Genomic DNA, 22586 nt, shown 5'->3' with positions numbered 1-22586 from the left:
ACCTCTCCTGTGAAGAAAGGCTGAGAGAACTGGGCTTGTTTAGCTTGGAGAAAAGAAGACTTTGGTGAGACCTCATTGTGGCCTTCTAATACTTGGAGTGTATAAACAGGAGGGGTTATGACAGTTTGTGTGGGTTGACAGTGATAGGACAATGGGGAATGGTTTTAAACTAAGGCAGGAGAGATTTAGGCTAGACAATAGGAGGAAGTTTCTCACTCAAAGGGTGGTGACATGCTGGAAGAGCTTAACCAGAGAGGTTGTGGATGCCCCATCCCTGGAGGCATTCAAGGCCAGGCTGGATGTGGCTCTGGGCAGCCTGGTCTGGTGGTTGGTGACCCTGCACACATCAGGGGGGTTGAAACTAAATTATCATCACGGTCCTTTTCAAAACAGGCCATTCTGTGATTCTGTCATTCTATGATTACATGGTGATACAGTTTATTTATTTGGAGATGTGGTGATAGCATGAAGTCTAAGTGCCAGATGTCTAATAATGATTGCATCATTTAGATTATAACAGGTTAATAGATTTTAACTGTTTTTGTAGCTGTATAAGTGAAACTGGAAGAATGGGCATGAAAATGGCAAGTTCAATTTTCTAAATAATCCTTTAAGTGTGACTATTTTGAACTCAGGAAAAAAATGCACTTAACCTTAGGCTGACATATTGTTCTTCTGTTTTAAGAGTTTTCCTCTACGCAGCTTTTGGAGCAACAGCCATGGCAGTGACACAATATAAATAGTGAATAACTGAAACAAGCAGTTCATGAATGCCTAGTTGTCTGAAATTTGTTTTTGTAAGTGGATAAACATTTATCAAGCATATTTACATTAAAAAAAAAAAAAACACCAAAAAAACCCCCCACTTTGTATGAATTAATCAGAATAGGAAATAACAAAGTGATTCACATGAACATACAGCTTATTCTGAATCTATACAGAAAACACATCATTGTGAATCACCTGTGTGCAAGCTGTAAGAGCTGCAGGAACCTTGTGATTCATCCTTTTGAGGCACCACCAAGTTAAACAGGAAGCTCCTTTGACCAGTGTCTGTGTGGTTTTGAGGAATATGGTTTGCCTCTGGCCAGCTTTGCCCTTAAAATATTATGTTGTAATGTGGAGGATCTATAAATCAGATAAATAAGCACCTAACTTACTGTTTGTAGTTTGTACAGTCCCATGAACCATCTCTATCCATCTGATAGCTTGTCTGCAAATCCACTGTGCTCTCTGACCAACAAAAGTGTTGCTCCTTAGATGGAAAATATATTTAACAGGTTAACAGTATTATCATATGCAGAAATTACTTTTTCTTTCTTAAAAAGCTTATACCATTTGCTTGCACAAGCCCATCTGACCTGCATTTGCAACCAGCACATTTACATACAAGCAGACATTTAAGCACCTAATAAAACAGCCTAAAAAGACAAATCCAGGCAGAGTAACATAACTTGCATTAATTCCATGCAAGTACGTACAGTCTGAAGAATGTGCATCCATTGAAGAATTGTAGATACAAATAGAAAGTGTGGACTGTACCTAAAGGCAGAAAATACTTTATGCAATTCTCTTGCATAAAGAGTATGAGTGGAGGCTTAAAAACATTGTTGGCAACCTACAGAGTGAGAACTCCCTGCTGACTTTATAGAAGATACTGCAGCGCTGTGCAATTACTGCTGTGCATATTGCATTGTTTGATGTGTTCTTCTGGGACCTTGCGTTCAGCTTCAATAGGGATAGGGCCAGAATAGTCTGCTAAGCTTGGAATACAGAAAATATTATTTTGAACCTTTTTTTTTTTTTTTTTTGAAGTATAATATTAGTCCAAGTACAAACATTTCTCCCTTTCAGAGAGATAGCTTCTAAGAAGCTGCTGAGAAGGTCAAGCAATGACCTGGCAAGAACAGCCCCTAAAACATAGGATGAATTCTTTATTTCAAGAACTCTTATTTTCATTCAAAAAAAGGTTACACAAAAAATCAGATCACATGAAATAGGTGTTAAATAGCTGCCCTAATTGGAACAAAGAAGTATCTTTTTGTTCAAGAGATTCATCTTGTAATTCCTGTTATTCAGGACATGGTGAAATTGAAAAATAAAGCCTACAACTGAGTAGAAATTCGTATTTTAAATTTTTTCTCCAGTAGAAAAATAAAACTCCATGCCTAATGTTTGAAATCTTTCAAAAGAATCTTGGTAATGGAGCAGCCCTTTGCATGCTTGTCACAGTTGGAAACACACTTTCAGACCACCAGTGACTGTGCATCTCTGCTTGTGAATGGTTGTATTTGTGTATATTTTTTATGAAAAGAAAAAAAACTAAAATAATACTGTGGTTGAGAAGAGTAGTTATCTATTAAGTAAAGCTTGAATAGAGGAGTTATTTTAACTGAGATGGATGTAAAAACTGTTTCTTAGAAATGCATGAAGCGGAGTGTAAGGGCAAGCTAATCATGATTTGCAGCATGCCCCTTGTAAGTGGAAGGAAACACCTGCCCAGAGCCTGAGCTGTTGGTTCTGTAAAGCACTAATGTGCCCCAGTTAGAGGTGTTCATATGGGTCAATAAAAGATATATTAAGTAAGAAGCTGTGCAGAGCTGGTGAAAACAGCCTCCATGAGATGGACTGTGCTGTGAAGCTTCTGAAAAACCATATGCATTTGCTGTTTTGATACTTGCTTGGGCACTCTGCCTGGTGACCGCAGCTGGCCAGATGTATACCTCTATGTCTTCTATCACTCTACCTCATCATCTCAGGGCATGGAAACATGGAAGGATCTCAGCTTTGATTAAGGATGAGACCTAGGATAAGACCATTAAGAATCAGACCTAGCTCTAGTTCATTCAGTGCTGAGGATCCAGTTTTGAAGATCCAGTGCTTTTAGACAGTTAATTGTAAAAACACATAAATACCTAGTACTAGAAAAGTGTGTGTGTGTNGGGGGGAGGGGGGCAGGGGGGGAAACGGTGAGAATACTAGCTCATCAAGGAATATTTATAATCTAAATGTTTGATGTAAAGTAAGTAAGTTTGATGTAAAGTAAGTGCCCACACTGGCAGACACTGTCCTAACTCTGGGTCTTTGCTTTGTGTGAAGTACTGTGTTAATACTGTTTGCCCAATATCTGTCTGTCTGTAAGCTGGACTTACTTAAGAGTTTAGGTTTGAGTGCATGCAACACGCTACCATTCGTCTGGGAATCTCAGGTGTCACAGCAAAGCCACAGCACAGACAACAGGGAAGACAGGCATTTCAGTTAAGCACCCAGGGTTCTTGGACTGCATCTTTATCCCAAATTCAGGTTGTTACAGCTTTGCTGCTGTTGGTCAAAAAGCAGACTCTTCTTAATCAAATGTTGTGGCTACATATTCTGTTGTTTTTACTCTGAAACTATTCATATCATTTACACATGTGTACTTCTGTTGTAACATGTATTCCTTCAGGCATTTTCTAGGATGCTTGTAATTATATGTCACTCCTAGGCATTTATATATGACCCATCTACTACTCCAAGTCAGCATCTCAAATTTTTGGGTACCTTTTCTTTATACTACCATCTGAAGAAGCATAAAGAAAAGCATGTGTGTCAGGTTGGGAACTGGGTCACTGGATTGTAGAGGATTTCCCTACCTGAAACTGACTCTCAAGCCCCTTTATTTATCTACTATTGCCAGCAACTTCAGAGTGGGCCTTTGTCATTTGCCAGTACTGCCTAATTAGTGCCAAAGGAAACATCCTTAGGATTTGGACAGGCTCTTACATGATTCCTGCCAGGCATTCATGATGAGCAAACATTTTCAGATCTGGAGAAAATGAACTGCAGATTGTTCAACTTGTATGGGCTCTTTTTGTGTGGATGAATTGCTCATTCTAAGCAGCAGCTGTGCCTGTGGTCATGCCTGTTAACTTTTCTGACTTGATCTGAGGTGTGAAGCCCATGAAAAGATCCCAGGTGTGTGTTACTGCCAGAATCAACAGAGATGCTGCCCATGTGCCTGAACCTATTTTTATTCCTTTGCTCAAAGCTCAACCTCTGAGGCATTTTTTGCCCTAAGACTTATCTAGGAGGTGATTGGTGGATGTCACTGTGTTGTAATCAACATCACTTTGTGGACAATTTTACATTTGAAAGCATTTCTTTGAAGATGTTTGCCTTCAAAAGGTTGTGACCAGAAGTGTTTACTGGCAGAAGATCTGGCCTGTGACCACATAACTTGGTATGGGAGACTGGGGGATGGTACTGTTTTATCCTGTGAAGGTGGGGAAACAACCTGGTGCCTCCCTGCTCCCTCTTATCTGCTGGCTGAAATTTACAAGGCCTGGAAGATGGGAACAAAGGAGTTCATGCTGAGATCCAAAAGTTGTCATTCCAAAAAAGGCTGACTTTGGACTTATGAATTAGTTTGTACCGTTACTGTTAGTAATCATCAACTGAACAGCACAAACTCCAATGACCCATCACTACTGAAGATAAACATTTGAACTATGAAAAAAGCAGGAATCCTGGTGGTGACTATCTCTTGCTTTCTACAAAGACACCTTCATTTTATTTTTTCTCCTTTCTATCACCCATCTTCCCTTTCCCATCTCTGTAAGCAACAAGAATTTGTATTAAACTGGTCCAGCTATCATTTAACTCATTGTGTCTTAATCTTGCTGTCTGGTACATATATATTAAAGAACCTTCTCTCCCTCCTACAATTGGAGCAAGATACTGTGCCTTTGTTCTGTGTGGGTAGCTCAGGGGTGAGGAGTCTTTCTGACCCACAAGCATCCTGGGCCCAAGAAGGAACTCCTCAGCATATGTAGCCACAGCATTTTATTAGATCCGAGCAAAGATTTTAGACATAAACACCACTCTTTATCTCCCATTAGGCACGAGGGGAATGGAGCATTTTGTTCCTCTTTAATTTTTGTTTTCTGTTGCTTCTCTTATGCTCTTAATTTATTGAAAGTTGTTTTTGGTGTCTTTTATTTTGCTCCCTGTAAGAGCTACTAAAAGCAGGTAAATGTCAATGACTTTAAATAGATTCCAAAGGTTCTCACTCTATGCTCTTTTATACCACTGCCAGACCACTGCAGCACTACTCTCCTGGCATAATTTCTGACTTCCATGTGTGAAGGGAGAATCGAATGCTGCCTGCCCTGTAGTTCAGAGCATCACTGATACCTGGTTTTGGTGTTGCTGAGGTTAATAAAATACTGAGAAGCACTTCCCATCTTTCAGGTGTTAAAAAAGGGGGATCTGTTATTAAGCATGTGATTTTGTCATTAAGAATTTAAAGGTAATTTTATACTCCTTTGAAAGGTTTATGTAGTATCGTAGTTCATTTCCAGTATAATGTTAAAAAAAAGTACAAAACAAAATCTCAGCAACCCCACAACAAAATGTAGAAAGGTTTGATGGAATGTCTCTGCTAAAAAGAAACAAAAATATTCTACTTCATGTCATTTGTTTCACCAGTTTGGAAAAAGTTGGTGACTTATCTTGCTGATTCTCACACATTTCATAACCCCTAGATGAAGAGTGCAGAAGAAGAAAAATGCTTATTTTCATCACTGTAGAATTTATCTTGTGTTTGACAATATGCCTGCAACCATGACAGATTTTTCATAAGTGTATTGATTACCTTAGCAACATAGAAAGCATGCGTAATTTGCTTACAAGATTTTTTCTTGCTTGCTTAAGTGTTCAAGTCCAGGAAGAGATGCTGTTGTCTTTTCTGAATGAAATACTGCCCAGGTCTGCATTCTTTCTTGGGTAAGAAGTGATCAGTGTATCACAATGTGCACAGATCATGCCTGGATTGTTAAAGCTGGCAATTTGAGAAGGGAAGAGCTAATCCTCTCATAGTTTAATCAGAGACGGTCTGTGAAGAACTAGGCCTTTCTGAAGCAAGCTGAACCCAAACCTTATGCACCGCCCAGGGCTCAGGGCTGTTTAACTTTTGTGTTGCTTTTTTGTCTAAGCAGCTTGTTACTCTGCTTTGGTGTGCTCATTCTATCTGCAGAAACCTGTAAGTACAGCTGGTGACCAGAGTGTGCCAAAAGGAAGCTATCCTGGAAAAAACATGGAACAATACTAAGTAGTGGTAGACAAGAGCAGAGATTTAATAAAAATAGAAATGTTAGGAGTTCACTTATATGTCTTTCCCATAGTCTACTTCTACATGATTTTTTTTTATCATATTGCTAGATGCTGTTTTTTCTGTTGCACTATCTGTCTTGTGTTGAAGGCAGACTCTTCCATGCAGTATACTTGGATTATGTATCTCACCTCATTGTTATCTCCCAAGAGACCTAGAATTTCTGTTCATACTTAGTTTCCTAGGATAAACTTATTTGTATTTAACAAAGAAATCAATGAGTTACCTATTTTTCTCCCTGCTTTTAACCAGATAGACAAGAAAATTGTTCGTACGGAAATTGGAGTCCTTCTTCGCCTTTCACATCCCAACATTGTAAGTTCAGTCACGTTTCACTCCATGTTTTCAAAAAAAATGTATAATAATAATCTTTCTGAGAACTCCACGTTGACTACTGTTGTTCATTTATGTAGACTTGCAGGAATCTTAGTTAAAACTTTGGTTTCTCCTCATGTCTTCATTAGCAATTAATTATGCAAGACCATTGAATTATACTTTAAATTAAATTATTGAGGTTACTAAATTATTCTCACAGAACTGAGTGAGAAACTGTGCAAAAGGAGTTCTGTAAAGGATAAGAGGAATTTGGCATTGCCGATCTTCAGTGGGAATTCAGCTTACTGTAGCAGATCAGCAGAGGGATCTTAACAACCATTAAAGAAAGCAGGTCCTAAAACTGCTATATTCCGCAGAGGTTATGGTGGTGTGAGTACAACAAAAACAACAACAAAAAAAAAACACCACAGAGGAATGCTAAAACGATAAAGGTAAGCCAACCACTCTCCCTAGCCCATCCCACTCCCCCCTTTCTTAAAAACAAACAAACAAACGAACAAAAAAGGTAAAAGAAATCCAAACCCAACAAGGCTGAGAGAATGTTTACAGTAATTTACTTGACTGCAAGGTAAAGGAGATACCAACTTCAGCTGTTATCATCCTCTACATTACTGGCTGTGGTCTGTGTCTTGCTGTTGGCACTGTGATATGCTATACAAGAATAAAAAATATGAAGAATGAATGCTATGATTTTCATTGTCTTTTACCAGATAAAACTGAAGGAAATATTTGAGACCCCTACAGATATCAGCCTTGTTCTAGAATTGGTCACAGGTGGAGAACTATTCGACAGGTAAGCTGTCTTTACATATCACTCTGTGTATTTCCTCCTGGGATGTTATGGTCCTGTTTTTAGCTTCGCACCTAATCTGTGTCTTAGTAAATACTGGAGTTATTTCATCAACATACAATTTCTTCACATGAGACTAAATCTGCAGGAACTGGTTTAAAAATGTTTTTGGAAATGTAAGTATTGGGCAGGTTTTTGTTTTTTGTTTTTTGTTTTTGTTTGTTTGTTTTTTAAGGATTATGTGAGTTGAGAATGGAAGGAATGGATAGTGAATTATGAAGAGCCCATATGGTACAAGGAAAATGTTTAGCAGGTGTGTGATGTCTGTGTGTGCTGACAGAAGTAGGAGGCAAGTCATTATGAAAAATGGTAGATGATAACCAGCCAGCCAGGAGGACAGTATTACGTCAGATAATAAGTTGATAAGTGGAGTAGCAAGAAACAGAGACTATCTTACTTCTAATGTTTACTGAGGTGCAAGTTTTGTGAAAAGATTATGGCTGTTGTCCAGACAAGCACTCTGCCACCCCTGCTGAGTTGGTGTAAGGAGTAGCCTGGACTTAGCAGGCAGTGAAGCCAAGCAGCTGGGATCTCTTTCTAGGGAAAGTGGCATTGACAAAGCAATTGGAAAAGGGACACAGTCTTTCACCCTATGGCAGTGACTCTTGTCAGCCATGAGGGAAAGATATCCCTTCAAGGAAAACCTCATATGTAATCCTGGGAAATGTACCACCATGGAGAAAGTTATCCTGTACTTAATGGAACTAGATGCGGTAGTGATGATGTTTGGAATTAATCTGAATGATAATACCAACTCCTAAGATACAGATAACAATGATAAGTGCATGACCTGTGTGGTGGAAAGTGGTACAGAGTGCACCATCATCATGTGCCAGCACCCTGGTGGGAATTAACTGGAAGGATAATGGAAGACCAACAGTGGATAATGCAACTAGTCTACTTTGACGATGTAAAGATGGTCTATTTTCCTCCCTGCTGGCAAAATGGTTCAGCCACTCAAAGAAATGGAAACTGGTTCAGCGGCTCCTCCACCTGTACAAACGAGTGTTATCCTTTAGAATTAAGTGTTCCTCTTCTTGATAGAGAAGATATAGTGAGTACACACCATGTACCATTCTGTGGTTTTACCTCTGTGACCATGGAGAGGATGTGAGGAAGTGGTGTGAAAAACCCATCTCAGCCCTACAGGCATGGGTACCTGAGTAAGCAACCACAAGAGAGGGTTCTTCCAGGAAAATGGCAGTTCTTCAGACAGAGTAAATTATCTGATCTTATTTCTCTGGTTGACAGTGAGCCTTCTGGTTCTCACATATGATAATTCATTCATAAATACAATGATCAGAACTAGAGCCACCCTGCCTCCAGCCAGGTGGAGGAAAGGCATAATTGGATTTGTTGGACTATGTGGTATTGGTGGGCTTTTGGTATAGCTGCCTTGGAGATGGAGGACATTAAGCAGCTGTCTACCTTGCCTGGTCTCTCAGAGGACTCTTCTGTTGTTGCTACAAAAAGATTGACATTAGATTGCTACAGCAGTCCCCATGACCAAGACTCACTGATTCCCACTCATCAGTTGATTCATCAGCTGGAGAACCAGGGAGTAATCAACAAAGACTCTCTCACTCTTCAATTGTCTCATATGTCCAATGCAAAAGTCCAGTGGAGAGTGAAGGCTGACAATAAACTACGATGACCTGATTGAAGTTACACCACTGCTAAGCACTGCTGTGTGAGACATGTTAGAAATTCAGTATGAACTAGCACCAAAAACAGCCAAGTGGTATGCCTGATAAGTCATAGCTAATACTTTTTTCTCAATCCTTCTGGGAACAGCATGCAGGCAGTTTGCTTTTATTTGGAGAGGTGTGCAGGATACCTGGAATCAACTGCCCCAGGGGTGGGAACACAGCCCTGTCATTCGTCATGGTCTAATCCAGACTGCATTGGTACAGGGGAAGACTCCTGATTACCAGCAATATGTTAATGGCATTATTGTGTGAGAAATTACAACAGAAGAAGTTATTTGAAATAAGGAAGAAAAAAACAACCTTCAAGCACAACAAAAACAACCCAGGACACCTTTGGCCTTCTTGACCACAAGGACACACTGCTGCCTCATGGCCAACCCGTTGTCCACCAGGAGCTCTTCAGAACTCCTTTCTAGTAGATCAGCTCCTCACCTGCACTGATGTGTCCCCAAGTGTAGATCTCCACACTTGCTCTTGTTGAGCCTTGTAAGGTTCTGTTCCACACAAATCTCTAGCCAATCCAGATCTCACTGAATGGCAGCACAACCTTCTGGTGCGCTAGCTTTATATCATCAGCAAACTTACTTAAGGGTGCACTGTCTCCCTTCATCATGGTCACTGATGAAGAAGTTAAACAAGACTGGACCCAGTGCTAACCTCTGGGAACAGCACTAATTACAGGACTCCAACTAAACTCTGCACATCTGATCACAACCCTCTGTGCTCTGCCAGTCATGCAGCTCTCAGTCCACCTCACTGTCCACTTGTCTAGCTCACATTTCCTAAGCTTATCAGTTGGGTTATTATGGGAAACGTGTCAAAAGCCATGATGAAGACAAGATGGGTCTAGTCTAGATAGGTCTAGTAAGTGTAAATTAAGTGATATTCTAGTCTCCAGCCCAGTTCTGGTAAATATGACTTTGTCAGATTGTCTGCCACTCCTCTTTCATCCCTGTATATTTGAATCAACATTTTAAACAGTGGCTCTGTGGCAGAGTCTTGGGAGAGTACTTTGATGCTACTTAGTCTTCCAGCCCAATGTGTCCTACAGCAAGTCTGTTTTAGTCACACAGCCCTGATACTGACACTAGTCCTCACTGCAGCCAAGAAAGGATCTTACTGAAAGAAACAGAAACTGAGAAATAGCACAACCATTCAGGTGCATGACAGAGTGATCATGCCAAGATTCAGCCCTCCTTTCTCCATCTGCAAGAATGGTCTCTCTTAAAAATAACCTGTCTGCACTCCACTTGTGAATAGGAAATTGCAGGGCATAAAGCACAATGACAGGATGATGTCATTTTTTATCTCTTTCTCATGATGTTCTTCTTACATAAACTTCTTAGGAAAAGTATCACAGAGTTTAGGCAGTAGACAACATTTATATGAGGAATTAAAGGGATGGAAAGAAAAAATTTGGTTTTACTAGGTTTTTGAATGGCATCATATTGTGCGTACAAAATAAAAAACTCTGTGTGGATACTTTTAAAAGGCAGATTTAAATTGGAAAGCTTTTCTCCATTTGAAAGAAGAAGGCTAAAGGAAGAATTGACGGAATCAACCCTCTGAGTGCTTTCAGATAGATGGGACTGAATTTGAGCTCAAATAAATGAAATCAAACATTTTAATATGAGTTAAAGATCTCAGTAGAACAAGGATTAAATTCAATGACCATCAGGGAATGTAGAATGACTGTATCATAAAAGCTGATGTAGCTTTTCTGTTCAAAATTAGACAACTTATTTATATAAGCATATTGTTAATCAAGATAAATTTTTAATGCACTTCTTCTACGAATAAGTAAACTTTAGATTGTTCCAAGATTTGATTACATACGTACTCACTCTTCTCCCTTTATTATGTTATACCCTTTGATTCTTATTTATTCAATTTTCATTACAGATCTCTCTTTTTCGAATAACGATAATTATCCATAAGGCTGGTTCAGTTATATTTTTCTCTTGCATCTTTATTTTGCCCTCTGTCCCTTCAGCATCCTTTGGTTAAATGTAATGTAATTGCTTTGTACTTTCAAGTTCAATTTTTCCTTCTATTCCTTGCTGCCTTTCATCAGATTCTCAGTCCCTTTGTTGATCTGGTTTTGCTTCTAACAGTTTACCTCTTAACTGTGACAGATCTTGCAGTGCAATGAAGTCTGTTATCTGTCATTTGTGAGATGCCTCTTTTTGAAGTTGATCTTTTCCATTCAGATTTTACTGATATTTGTTGTCAGCAGAATCACTTTTCCAAATATTAATTTCAGAAAAAAAGATCTATTTTAAATTTAAAAGAAAAAAACAACAAAACAACCAAGACTGATTTCATTTTCATCAGAATATATGAAGACTGATAACAATAGCTTTCATTAGCTTCTTTCTTTTTTCAGCTTGATGTGATTATGACAGTCCTTATTTTCTCCTTGTCTGTACTTTGTCATCTTGACTGCAGGGGCTCTTGTTTCTTCCTTCATTTTATTAAGTACACCAACCACTGTCTAAAAATACTGTATACGAATAAAGGTTTCTCAGCTTGCTTTCATTTCACATTTAATATTATTTCCTCTGAAATTTAGATTTAAGCTGATATTATCTTCTTGTACGGAGTGTAAGTTAACAAAAATAAGACTTTTTTTTCCCCTTAAGAACCTGTCTTTTTAAGAGGTGCTGAAATCATCACTTCTTGTGAACAAAATTTCTTGAAGCTTCTTCTTTCTGCATAGGGAAGTAAGAATAACCAAAGACTTAATCTTCCACAAAAAATGTGAGTCTTTTATAAATCCATGGCAGATTAGCATCTTTCATTTGTTTCTGATATCTGGTCTCTTTAACTGGTATTTATTTGTCTTTTGAACATGAGTCAGAGCCATGCTTTGGACTGCATTTCACATGAACAAGATAGTATCCCCTCACTCAAGGCTAGCAAAAAAAAAAAAAATGAATAAGTCTTTCTGCCTTGACTTACCCAAATGCACTCTATTCATTGAAAAGCAGAATGAAAAACACACAAATTGGCTCTGGTGAAAGTGCTTATTGATATAATAATAGCTCATTTAATGTCATTTCTATGGCAGCAGTAATTAAAATAACAGTAGTTTACAGAATAAAGAGGTGTGTGTTATTGCTTATTTGTAGGCTTTCTAATATAATTTACTGTTCCCTTCCCATGAAGAGTTGTAATAATGCCTTTATACCTGACACTGTCAGAATTACTTTTTAAGTCAGTCAGACTCTAGGAGATTCCAATACTCTCTTCAATACAAGAGAAAAAAAAAGAGAGACAGAGAAATGGTTACAATATAAAATACAACTTAGGATGTGGTCAGTGCATGCACTTAGAATCAGATGAAACATCAGGCATCAGAGGACACTCGGTTACAGCTTTATATACGAATAAACAACTCATGTTATGATGATGATGCAATTATAGCACTGGTTGGCTTCATGCCAATGAATGTGAACTGATACAACATTATAGCATGCCTGGCTCTTAACTTCACTGTGGAAGCCTCTTCAGCTAAGACATCTTCATTTAAATTATCCTCTTGTCTTTTGCAATTACTCAAGATAACTTTGCTGGAATTGTTGCGATGAATTTGTCCTTCTGTCTCACTTGAGAAAGAGGACAGTCCTTTTGGAGAGAGGGCAAATTGGTGCCTGCAAAGCTCCTGAGTTTGTTAAATAGTGTCATTACAGACTCCTTGCGATTTCAGCATCACTGGCAAATATGTTCTCTTTCTGCCATGGACTCATCTCAGTAATAATAACACAACCTGCATGCTAGAGAAATGAGGAGAGATGCCACTTAATTTAAATATGAACATTTCCTCAATTATTAACAAATCTAGCATTTAAGTTCATTTGAAGTACAGAGGTTTTGACGGTTCTGTGCAGGTGACAAGATATGTATATTTAACTGCAGCTAACTCTATACCTGTATCTGTATATGTACAGGAAGTCTCTGACAGACTTGAGAGTTCCCTGTGTTTCCCATGCTTTGATTCAAGACATTTCCTGAAATTATAAAACAGGATATGAATGATTTGTGAGTTCTGTTTTTAATTGCGAATGATTATTAATTATGACTGAAGTACAAAGGGAAGACAAAACATTTTAGGAAGTACAGTTATCTGGAGTAATTTGGGCACTAAAGTACTTGTCCTAAACAATGAGTAAATTGATCTTACCATCAAAACCTGAAAAGCAAGTCTGTTCCAGAAAGTGTAACTCTCTGGTCACTGTTGAAGCGTAACTGCTGGAGTAAGGAATGTATTATTACATCCAGGCACTATTAGAGGTGCCAAAGTTGCTGATGGACTGGAGCCAGTGAACCTAGAGTAATCCTGAACTGAGTAACAACAAGTGTTCTTATGCATTAAGATGGGGGTACAAGGTATAAGCACAGTGTATGTTAAGTATGCCACATGTAGATTCACAATTTGATGGCGTTTTGCTTTGGTCTTCTGGGAAGTAAACAACAAGCCACAGTGAGCTCTAACACAGTGTGCTTAAAATGTCATGACATCCACAGCTGTGTGGCTTTGGCAGGTAGGGCTGTCATGAGCAGGTAGTTCACATGAGCACAGACAGTATTCTTTAGCCATTAAAAGCCATTAAAAGTGCTGACTGAAATGGAGACATTGACAGATGAATCTGTCCTCTTGAAAATAGTGGATGCAGAACTGCTCCTACTAACTTCACTACAGATGGCTGTATTATGGCTATATTTGAAGATGTGGCCATTTATTTAGTCTTATCCAAGCTTCTCATGTGTAATTATTTATTTAGATCAGAGGATTTTTTAGTTCTGTGGATGCTGTAGAAATGCTGATGAGGATGTAGAAATTGTAAAAACAAATAATTAGTACCTGTTATAATAAATATGAAATCTTCCCCCAAATTCTCCTGTATGCCACATTGTTTTTATTAACTATCTCTCATTATTATAATGATGGAAGGAAAACACTTTCTCTAAATAACTAGAGTGCTGTATTTCATTTCTGAACAAGATACCAAAGGAAAATGACTTCTTTTGTTGACCCAGAGTCAGATTCAAAGCCATTTCTGTATTTCTCCTTATCCTTCTTCGTAATAGGGACAGACAGTTTTGGTCATTAGTAACGGTAAAAGCTATTATGAAATGAATTATGAAAACAGTCATAAAATAAAGGAGAATCTGAGCTATGGTATTTGTATATACTGTTCTTCAATGCTTTATTAAAAAAATATACCCATAGTTTAAAAGGAAGCTTTGCTTTTTAACTAAACAAATGCATCTAAAAAATAAGGAATCAAAACCATCTCAGTAGAGACATGGGCCATTTTATGAATCACTCACTGGGAAGATGCTCGTTGTAGAAAACTTTTTTGCTATTGAATAATCATGTCATTCTCCTTCGCTGTTTCTGACTAATTTTCAGGCTTAATTTACCTTGTAGAAGTACATTAATTTTATTTTAAAATTATCTTTACATAAGAATTAAGTGAATATGTACAGAGGAAATCTCCATGGCAACCAGAAAATTGGAGATAAATGAACATTCATTATATAAAATCAGATGTTTAAAAAATCAGCACATACTTCCATTTAAATGGATCTTGCATTTATGTAAGCAAGTATCTCACTAGTACTGTATGTGATGTAATGGGATGCAGACCGCCAGTAACATGGTACAGGAGTGTGACATAAAAGCCAGCCAGAAAAAAAATGAAAATAGCCCTAACAACAGTGATACCTATTTCTGATATTGTGGTGTTTAAAAAAAAAAAAAAAAGAAAAGAAAAAAGAAAAAAAAAGAAAAAAAGATCAACAAAGCAAATATAAGCTTAGCATCAAGATATAAAGAAAAATAATGTTGGAAGCTGGTAAAGTAATAGAAAGTAAAAGTGATTTTTTTTTTTCTTTTGGTCAACTAAATGTATTTACAGGCATTTGAAAGCTAAATTATGTATTTCTACTTAATACTGAAATAGAAGCAACTTCATTGCTTGAAGAAACATTATTTGTAGCATAGGCACTGGCTAGAATTTGCAATTTTTATGGCAACTATTTAGACTGATTTACATAAAAATCAACTGCACTTTTCACTCTGAGGTGAAGGAAACAAGACTTTCTATGCTGATATTTCATACTCAGCTAGAGGTTGGGATGTTTGTCCTGTGTAGGAAGGAAGCGGGGAGTTAAATCTAAGAATAGGAGAATGTGTCAGTATGGAGAGTGGAGGAGGAAAAGGTCAGTTTTTCAGAGTAGTTAAGATTTACTTGGTCACAAAGAGTCACTAAAACAGATTTTGTTCAAAATTGCAGAGATACTCTTTGAAATGGATTTCTCTTCCTAAGAAAAACAATCAGGAAGAGACTTTCAGTCTGGGGGTCAGGTATGTGTTGTAGAAACCAATTCTTTTACAGTTTGGTTCCTCATCAGTATTTCTTCTTCCACCTGCTGGTACTCAGAATCACAAGTTTCAGAAGTTGGTGCTGTGAAAGACTGGGGGTTTCCACGAGTCTGTGCTGCCTGAGGAATGACACCCAGCCCAATTTATGCCTGGCTAGGACTTCACTGGGGGGCCAGAAGCCAGCCTCATCCTGTCCTTGCCTTTGGGTTTGCATGGTAGTGTCCACTATAGCTTTTTGGCTCAGTCCTACATTTTGTAGCTGGGTACCAGGATCCACAGCTCCCATAAAGAAAAACAGTGAGGAGTGGCCTCTGAGAAGTGCTTTTCCTTACAACATAAAAAGGATTTATCTAAAATTCATTCAGGCATGTGGCCCTTTAGGAGACCTGCAACTTGATGTGTATAAGTGTGTACTCTGTTAAATATGTCTGGCTGTGTACTATTAACATATTTCATTAAATGTGTATACATAAATGTGATTCTGCACAGTGAGTATATGGATTATTCTATCATTAGTATGATATTTTTTCTTTCTATATAATGTCATCATCAATTTGAGGGGTTATCTTAAATTTTTAGAATGTTTGTGCCACCAAATTTATAATTCTTCCAACCTATTTTTTCATGGACCTTGAAATAGCATTTCTGTATACTTTCTTCTCAGTTCCCTTCTGTTTTCCTCCCACTTTTTCTCTCAAGCACTGGCCTACTTGACTTCTCATTTACATATCAAAAGCAGGATTTAATTAGCTCCTTACCATTAATGTTCTTGTCTTTCTGTCCTCTCAGTAAAGGTTTACTTTTTCTTCATCCAAGTGTTTCTTAAAGATTGTTCTGTAAGCTAAGTATAAATATTTTTTTAATTTCCATAATAACAGAATAAGACATACCTGCAGATATCTTTCCCTTCATGGAAAGAAAGGGCAATGATTCAGTGTTAATCTGCTAGCTGAAACTGAAAAATCTTTGTAAAGAAGCTTCATTGGCTTCAGGTAGGAGTGTTGTGATAATAAAGCAGTGTCACACCTACCATTTGTCTTATGTAAACTATTGCAAGGAAGGTGCAGAAAATAGATATGTAGATGATCCCCCAGTGTTAATACAGGACCTGAGCTGCAGAAAGCTTCTTTAGGTGCTCATCTTTATTGCCTCAGAACCGGTTTTCAGTTTTAAAGCAGAGAACCTGTAAAAATACATGTTCATGGTTTGTATGAATGACTTATTTCATTTACTGCTGTTACAGAAGGTTAGACTTCCTACTTACTAGATTATCATTAATTATTAGTTGTGATTTTATTCTTATTAAGACTGTTTGCTAGCATTCTAAAAGAGGAAATTAACTGCATGTGACATGAGGAATAATTGGCTTGGTAGTGCATACTACTCACATGTAGCCTAAGTTGGTGAGCCATATGCGTTGCATACTAGTTCTACAGTTGTCTTGTGTTACTCTCCTAAAATATGGGCCCACACTTCACTGCATCCATTTACTGTAAATTATAAATTCACATATGCTTCATGTTCAGCATCTGTGCCCTCCCTCCACTGAGTATTCTAGTGTGAATAATAAAAACATTATCCTACCAATACCAGCATACAGTTATCTGAGTTAGATTGGTCACAACATGAACTTTGCATTGTTTTACCTTTGTGATGGTATGATATAAATGCAATTGAACTGATATAAAGGCAGAGAGAAAAAAGAAATTTTCTGGATCTTCAGAGCTCACAGGTATAATGGAATTCATCAAGTACTATGCATGATCAGAACATTTACAGGCTCAATTTTGTGTCGTTTGCACAAAATGACAAAAAAATAATTTTAACATTCAGGTTGTTTACATTAAGAAAAAGAAAAAAAAATATTTTGTTTCTGTTTTAATGAAGCTGTATTTTTTTTACATCAGAGCCCCTGATTTCATGCTGAAGGGGGAAGAGTAATAGTTATTCAGTCCATGATGTGAAGGGATAATTTGAATTTAATACGTTTTCACATCAAGTGTTTCTTCTAAACAATCCAGATCGGCACTGGCATGGCATAATGCTTTTTTACCATAAACCTCATTTTACCCCTATTATATAAGTAGGGTAAAAACCACAACTATAAATAAATAAAATAAATAAATAAAAATCCATAAGCATTCAGCAAATGTCAGTGTGGAGGAATTCATTGACAAACCTTTGCTTCATTTGCACCTCCTTGTCAGACACATCTGGTCAGACTGCACCTCTGCTGCCGTCTGTGTCATGGCAGCAAAGTGAAACGGAATATTGTTGGGCCATCATAATAAAATGAGAGACATTAATTTTGGAGCAGCCCTCATGTTGCCTAACACCTCAGTGAGTTGACAGCTTAACTCTGTCTTCTCATTTAACTGAAATCAATGATATCCTGAATTGCAGAAGGACTATTTTCTATGCTTTAGAAAGGACTCCAGACTCCTCAGAGTTTTTAAATTTGTTTCCTCACTCATTTTGCAAAATAAGGTTTTGCCTGCAGAGTTAATTTATCTTAATGCATAATCTTGAACACAATTTTTCTCACTGCTTTCTTTTGTAGGATTGTGGAGAAGGGTTATTACAGTGAACGAGATGCTGCTGATGCTGTTAAACAGATCCTGGAGGCGGTTGCAGTGAGTATTGCGTAGCCTTATATGCTCAGCACCTAATATTTCACCCCTAATGGCTCAATAAATATCTAAGCATGAAAGAAACAGGGGAATTCACTGAAGAATGTCCACATAACCTCCTTCCTGTAATTAAATTTGTATTGACTTTTTATAAGGTAGTAGCACTTTGAAGGGCAAGGAGTGACATAAGATGGCAGTCAGCAATACAGTTAATGTTCTAAATTGTCTGTTAACAGTGGAGTATATGTTCTGTCCAACATAAAAAACCTGTGGTGTTCAGTGTCATTTTAGCCCTGTATTCAGTGTGAAATTACAGGCACCATGAGGTAGCCCACAGCAGGTATTTAGCAACAAGGAGTCAACTAGTAAAACAACTGCATGGATGTTGGAACATAAATGTGCTCAGCAGTGTGTGATCAGTTCAGATGGGATGTGAGTGACTTCGGGTGTATTGCTAGAGTGTGGGACTCTTCAAACAAACAAACAAAAAAAACCAACCAAACAGCTGTGTCAGTGTTTTATGGACTGGTTTAGCACAGTTTTGTGACTAGCAGGGTGGAGGAACCCACAGATCCACACCCCGGAAAGGGGAAAGGGGGAAAAATAGGGGAAAAGGATAGAGAAATGAGCCCAAAAATAAAACCGTGGCAACAATCTGAAGAGAAAGAATTTTACTAAGTAAGATATTGGAATGCAGGATTGCACACTATAATATCATACAATATAATTGAAGCTAATGAATTGAATTAAATGAGAGAGTGTTCGAAATCCGAAGGCCTTATTCTAATGCTATGACAAGATGGCACCTGCAACAGAGGTGAGCCAGGCAATTGAAAGGGCCATCAGGTAACCTACAAAGGTCTTTTATCTTTTGCACTGAACATAAAGGGTGACAGAGCAGCAAGCAATCCTCTGGGGGATGTAGTTGTTCTTAGAAAAGTACCAGGACCTGGAGCATTAACTCCCAGTTAACTCCTCTTTAACTCCCAGTGCTCTACATGATGTTATGGTGTGGAATACTGATAACCAAACATCATAAAATCATGACAAGCTGTGGCATGCAAAGAAGAGACCAGCCTCAAGGACTAGTAGTGGAGGAGTTGGTAGTGGTGAGGTAGGTTCTGTATGGTCTGTCAGAGGAGGTTCTCAGTCAGAGGAACTTTACGCAGGGCAGGAGCAGGGCAAGGACTGTCCTCTATTGAAAGTACCCAATAATGAGGAAAAATTAATGCACAGTCTAAATTATATGTAAGGTTAATGCACAGCATAATACATTTGTGTTCTTAAAATGGGGTTTAATTAATATTCTAAGGCCTTTTTTTTTTTTTTTTTTTAATCCCTTTGGGATAGTTCTCCATAATGTGACATTCTTCTGTAAAAAATTATGATTATGTTTTGATAAAAGATGATTTAGAGTATGTTACAACTCTCTATTTTAAAAGCCAGGAACCAGATAAGATCTTTTCTTGCATAAACTGTTGTAGCTTAGTTGGGATTAGTGGAACAGAGATGTACAAGGCCCAAAAAACTGGCTTTCACATGAGCATACAATTGCTTAATTTTGGTTTTTACAGAAGATGGTACTTGATGTCTACCTAGAAGGATTGTATGGACTTTTTACCCTGACACTAAACTTTCATGTCAAAGTTGTGAAAGCTGTTCTGGTTCCCAAACTGTGATTTTGGCATCTTGGATATGCTAGATTGGGACTGTAAACTTGGCAGAATGTCTGTTATGAGCAGGACTTAAGTTACTATTAGGAACTGTGTGGAAAATACTACTGCAGAAGAATAATATTTCCAGAATGAAAGAAAATATTTCTATTAATCATTCTCAAAATCTAAGAATTGTATGGTCCTTTCAGCAGACCATGCCAACTAATACTCTGCTGACACTGGTCAAGCATTTTGACTTCTGGAGTTTTTTTAGATTACTCTTAGCAAGAGAAGCATTCAGCCTTTGTGTTGCTAAACTCTCTCAAACTAGTGTGCTTCCTTAAGAAATTCCTTGTAAAGGACTGCTGTAATACAGGATCCATTCTCATAGTATATTATTGACACAAGTGGGTATTATCTCTTTATTTAACAAAGGGCTTTTATAGACACTTTGTAAGTATGTAATCAAATGTTAGGGGAATTGGAAAACACCTAGGCATTTTTGCTTAGTTCTTTTTTAAATAATTAAACCAAATGGGATTATACTGTTGATTACAAAGACAAAACAAAAAGCTTCCAGATTTATCTGTTTCTTGTTGTATGTGGGAACCTGAAAGTCCATCTCTGGGGCTCCCAAGAATTGTGCGGTTAGCCAGAAGGTCAAAAAGAAGATGAAATCCAACCTTCCAGGTCGCAGACCAGCATAAAAAATATCATTTCTCTCTTCTCCCAAGAATAGAAGAAATAGTAAAAAATTGTATTGTCAGCACTTTCTAGATACCAAGGAGTGCATTTTTCTTTTTTCCACTGTTTTTCCTTATACTGATGGTTACATATGTGATCCAGGGTTCTAGGTCCATGCTGGCATTTGGGAAGAATTTTTCTTTCTTTCTGTCCAAACTTCACTTTTTCATTTATTCTCCCATTGTTCTTAAAGCCAAAAGATGGCTTTACTCATAAGATAACAAGCAGTTCCAGAATTAGGGCAAACCAGTGTTGAATTTTAGTTCTTTTGCTGTGCTGTTTGAAGAGGTGAGTAGGTCTGGTTGCCATCTGACATTTCAGAACAGCGTCATCACATTCCTGAGACAGAATGCATTTGAGGACTCTCTCTCTTTTGCCTTTTTTTCTCCTTGTCAGTAGGTAAGTTGTTAGCAGAATTGTTTTCTTACACTCCTATTTGATGTCAGTTTTTCTATTTTGTGTCATCAGTGTGTACACACAGATATCCTGAGGCCAGATACTCACTGCCTGACTTTCAAAATAAGTTAATGAAGTTCAGGAACTCAACAGGTCTTTGAAATACCAGACAGAAGAAGATAGTTAAATATTTTCATTGTAAATGATATTCTACTTTGTAGCTGATCGAACTTAAGAAAATGATACTTTCTTTTTCTGAATGTGTAGTTTCAGTATTTCATATTTGTCACTGAAAATAAACCAAACAGGAGCTGGAAGAACAGCAGAGAGGTTGTTGGTTTTCAGATCTAACATTTGCACTTCTGCATGCTTCATTTTTGGAAGTTTGCCCGGCAACATTTTGTAAGAAAAGGCAGGTGAACACTGAGTTCAGAAGAGGCATTCCAGATATCAGCATTTAAAAGCACAACATGTGAGGTAATTGAGGAAACATGTAATGAGCACTCTTGTATTTGTTCTCCTTTTTAGGAAAAAAAAAAAAAAAAGAAAGAAAAGAAAAAGGAAAAAAGAAAGAAAAAAGTTATCAATATGGAAGAGAAGTTTGGTATTCATTTTGTGGTAACTCATGCAGGGAAAAACATGATCTAGAAAATCTAGGTGACAAATCTGCTTTCTTTTTTTGTACTGTAAACTCCTCAGCATATTCAGACTTGAGCTGCTATCCATTTTCTGAGAGGTATGTAATTTGTGAACAAAGAGGAGCAGATGGGTCTAGTGATCCATAGTGATATGGTCTTGCAGTGTTTATTCAGAAATGTCTTCTGAGGGATAATCTGTTGGCCTTTTATTGTCTTGTTTGGGAATGTGTATGGGAATATGTGATGAGATTTGCATATCTTTCTGCATTGTTAGTATTTGCTATTTTGTTGTTGTTGCTGTTGTGGGCTTGTCATTAAGCTAATACAACTACATAGGATACAGTGGGCTTAATGTAACCTTAAATTTAAGAATTCCCATATAGAATAGGGGATATTTTGGCATTAGTTCTATTTCAGAGTTTTAGGGGTAAATAACCCTATTAAACTTCAGCAAACTTAGGTAGAGAATTTGTATTACTCTGTACTTAAGGCCTGCTGTTTATCAACTATTTTGCTTATATGCTTTTATAAAAATGTTAAATTTTGTCACATTAATAGTGATTTTTTAATGAAGAACTCACTTCCATTTTTAGTGTTCATTAATGAATGATAGGTTGTTGACGTGACTGGATACATGCAAAGTTTATTGCTATTAGCTAGATGTAATTCATTTCACTTAACTGTGAAAATGACATTGAATGGAAAATTACAAAGACAAATTCTTAAGTAATCCCATTCTATTGAACTGGTGAAACCTGTGAAAAAAGTCTATCAAGATTTCTAGTGTAAGTTAAAAATTAAGGTCGTTTCAGAAAAGTGGACTGAAGTAACACAAAATCGAACAACATTTTCCAAGTTCTCCCCTCTTACTGACCTTTTTTACTGGTACTTTGCATGTTATATGCATGTATGAGAGTTCTCTTCACTGACCCCAGAAAGCAGGATACTGAATTTTTAATAGTGAGAATGACCTTAGATGCCAAATATTTTTTGAAACAATTTAAGTAAATAACCGATCTACTAGCCATGCAGTAATTCTGTGCAACATGTCATTATTTCCTGTGGCAAATATCTTCAGTTGTGATTTGC

The 22586-nt window shown here is 37.4% G+C and overlaps 1 protein-coding gene across 3 annotated transcripts in view; it reads left to right on the top strand.

Moving 5' to 3' along the window:
* Positions 1–22586, top strand: part of CAMK4 (calcium/calmodulin dependent protein kinase IV) — a 144107-nt gene that overhangs the window by 75075 nt on the left and 46446 nt on the right. For 2 of the 3 annotated variants that reach the window (XM_032441209.1, XM_015849459.2), the window contains exons 3-5: positions 6401–6463; positions 7195–7277; positions 17995–18067. The exons of the other annotated variant lie outside the window; for it this stretch is intronic. In XM_032441209.1, coding sequence (XP_032297100.1) covers positions 6401–6463; positions 7195–7277; positions 17995–18067 — 219 coding nt within the window. The remainder of the gene's footprint in view (positions 1–6400; positions 6464–7194; positions 7278–17994; positions 18068–22586) is intronic. 3 annotated transcript variants of the gene reach the window in all.

This window comes from Coturnix japonica, chromosome Z, assembly GCF_001577835.2.
Source record: "Coturnix japonica isolate 7356 chromosome Z, Coturnix japonica 2.1, whole genome shotgun sequence".
Lineage (NCBI taxonomy): Eukaryota > Metazoa > Chordata > Aves > Galliformes > Phasianidae > Coturnix > Coturnix japonica.
The sequence above is the reverse complement of the archived record's forward strand: the minus strand, read 5'-3'. Positions and strand labels throughout refer to the sequence as shown.